The following is a 2,495-nucleotide window of genomic DNA, read 5'->3' on the forward strand; positions in this document are numbered from 1 at the left end:
CAAGAAATAGTAAAAGGTGTGGATGTCGCGTTAGAAAACAATTATTGACGGACTGGATCCAGGGCAGAACTACTACGTGCGTGCATTTGCTCGGAATGAGAATGGCTATGGAACGAGTACTACCGACTTGCAGCAGCGTGGACGAGGTGCATTACCGCTTCAAACAGCCGTATCGACGTCTCCTGACCCACCAGGTATCAATGGAATGTGGCCTTTATCCGGGTCACAACTGGAGCTTCGACTGTCTAACCCAGTGGATCATGGCGACTCTGTCTCAAAATATTTGTTCGAGTATGCAGTGGGCGAATCATTTGGAAAAGTTGCGACCAAGAAAGTTTTCGTCTATAATTCTATCGAGAACGACATCGCTGGCACCTTCCGCTTACAGTACGGAGACGACGTGACCTCCCTGCTGTCTGTACACACCACAGCTAGCTCTCTTCAAAGCGCTCTTAATAGTCTTTCTTCTGTCCGTCCTGTCTCAGTCTCTCGTGCGCTGTATGTGCTCACGGGAAGTCCTAGCGTGACCTTTACGTCGGCAAGTAATCGTCTTACAACGCCAACGTTGAGTGCATTTCAGTGCGCGATGCTTGTGAAGGGAGCAGGTATTGACGTTGGAGGGAAGCGCTTTATCGTTAGAGCGCAGCCGGTGGAAGGAAGCTCCAGTATTGACGTGGAGTTAGGACATGGCGCTCCAGACTTTACAGAGAATAAGGATCTACTCAAATTGGATAATTCTGGAAGTGAACGTGGCCCGTATGGCTACATCTGGACGATCTCGTTCGACAATGACGCAGGGGACGTGGTGCACGGCAAATACCCAGGACTGCAGTTTATTTCTCAGCTCACTTCTATCGACATGAGTCTAACGATACCAGTGAGCTCATACGGCGTTGAGCTCGGTAAAACTGGTATTCCAGCCGATCATTACGGCTTCTTTGAGATCAATAACGACGACAAAGTGTGTGACACGTACGTCGTGGGAGCTCCTTCGTCCGTTCAAGTGGTTCGTCTGTTTGCTCCGACGACAGCTACGGATGGTTCGTTCAAACTCAAGCTGGGGAGCGAGACGACAGCGGATTGTATCACGTTGGGTAAATCTGGAACATTGAGTAGTTTGAAAGCGAATCTGGAAGCTCTAGATCTGGTTTCGAAAGTGACGGTGGACGAAGTGCGTGCATTCAAAGTCACAACCACAGCGACAGTCACAGACTATGATAATACCGGGAAACTGACTGTGGCGAGCGCTTTCACTAGTGCCCAAGTGGGTGTGTTACTACAAGACAGCATCATCCAAGTGAGTCGGAACCCCAACGATTTCTCCAGACATTCGTGTGAATTTGTCGTCGATGCTCCGCCTACCGCTGGACTCACGAAGATTTCTGTCACTCCACGAGGATCCTGCGATTATTTTACTGACGAAGCTCGAGTGTTGAAGATTTTGGACTTTCACGACTACCACGTGCGTTTCTGGGGGGATCGATGGAGTTTTGGGAGGAACTCTGTCGACGGAAGAGAGGTGGATCCGGATCCGGATCTAGAAGAGAAACCTCTCTATCCTCCCCAGGTCCCCTCGGGGACCCCTGCGGATCTTGACGCAAGTCAAGATCCGCTAACAAAACAAGGGAAAGTGAAGGCGAAACGGTATGCATTTGCAGATTCACCGGTTAAGCCAACACCGTACCTAAACCCAAGCCCGCTAGTCGAAGAAACAAGAAAGAAGACGAAAACGAGTAAGACTACGCGGAAGAAGATGCAAGCTCCAGAGTCGGAAGAAGACCAAGCTGGATCCAGGTCAAGCTGGTCCGACAAGGATCTCGAGTTTGTGTATCGCCACCAAGCTCTACGCGATTTCCTGCATCAAGATCCTGTCATGCAGATCCTGAATCCACGACAAATCGAAGATCCAAGGGAACCGGTGAGAGCACCAACGAAAACGGCGAACAAGTTGGTGGCAGTCAAAGATCTATTACGTTTGCTTACGGAGTCAGGCATCGTAGCTGGTGTGTTCGACGCAGAGGATATCTTCGAGCTAGACCTGGCTCTCATAGTATCCGCGACGCGGGACCTCTTTGCCAGAGTTAAGTCCATCACCGGAGAAAGGTCGCGCACTATGGATCCAGTGTCGTCGCCCAGGATCAGCCAAGCTGCGTCCTCAAACTACGAATCCGCCGCTGAGGATGAGTCAGACACGTCGTCCGAACCACGACGCATGACTTTAGGACCCTCCGGGGCATCCATGCTGGAAGCGCGGGCGAGGATCCGAGGACAGGAAGCCCCTGTGAACGTGAAAGCTCGGGATCCAGTACGCCCTACGCGTGATCTGACACAATCCAGCCAGGATCGAGCCAGATCCGGCAAGAAGCCAGTGGGATTATCGTCAGATCAGGCTCGAGGTAATCGCCTCACGGATCCAGTCCCGCCAGTGGACCAGACGGCCACAGGCTCTTCCGACACTTCCTCGGGCACCCTGCAGCGGCACTTTGAAGCTGCGA

The 2,495-nt window shown here is 51.9% G+C and overlaps 1 protein-coding gene across 1 annotated transcript; it reads left to right on the top strand.

The window, feature by feature from the left end:
* Positions 1 to 205: 205 nt before the first annotated feature.
* On the top strand, positions 206 to 1,436 carry PITG_13447 (uncharacterized protein; the record flags this gene model as incomplete). The annotated part of the gene is made up of 2 exons (XM_002899630.1): positions 206 to 1,332; positions 1,379 to 1,436. The coding sequence occupies 2 exons, from the start codon at positions 206 to 208 to the stop codon at positions 1,434 to 1,436; spliced, it is 1,185 nt and encodes a 394-aa protein (XP_002899676.1).
* Positions 1,437 to 2,495: the final 1,059 nt, after the last annotated feature.

The sequence above is a fragment of the Phytophthora infestans genome, genomic scaffold (genome assembly GCF_000142945.1).
Source record: "Phytophthora infestans T30-4 supercont1.29 genomic scaffold, whole genome shotgun sequence".
Taxonomy (NCBI): domain Eukaryota; phylum Oomycota; class Peronosporomycetes; order Peronosporales; family Peronosporaceae; genus Phytophthora; species Phytophthora infestans.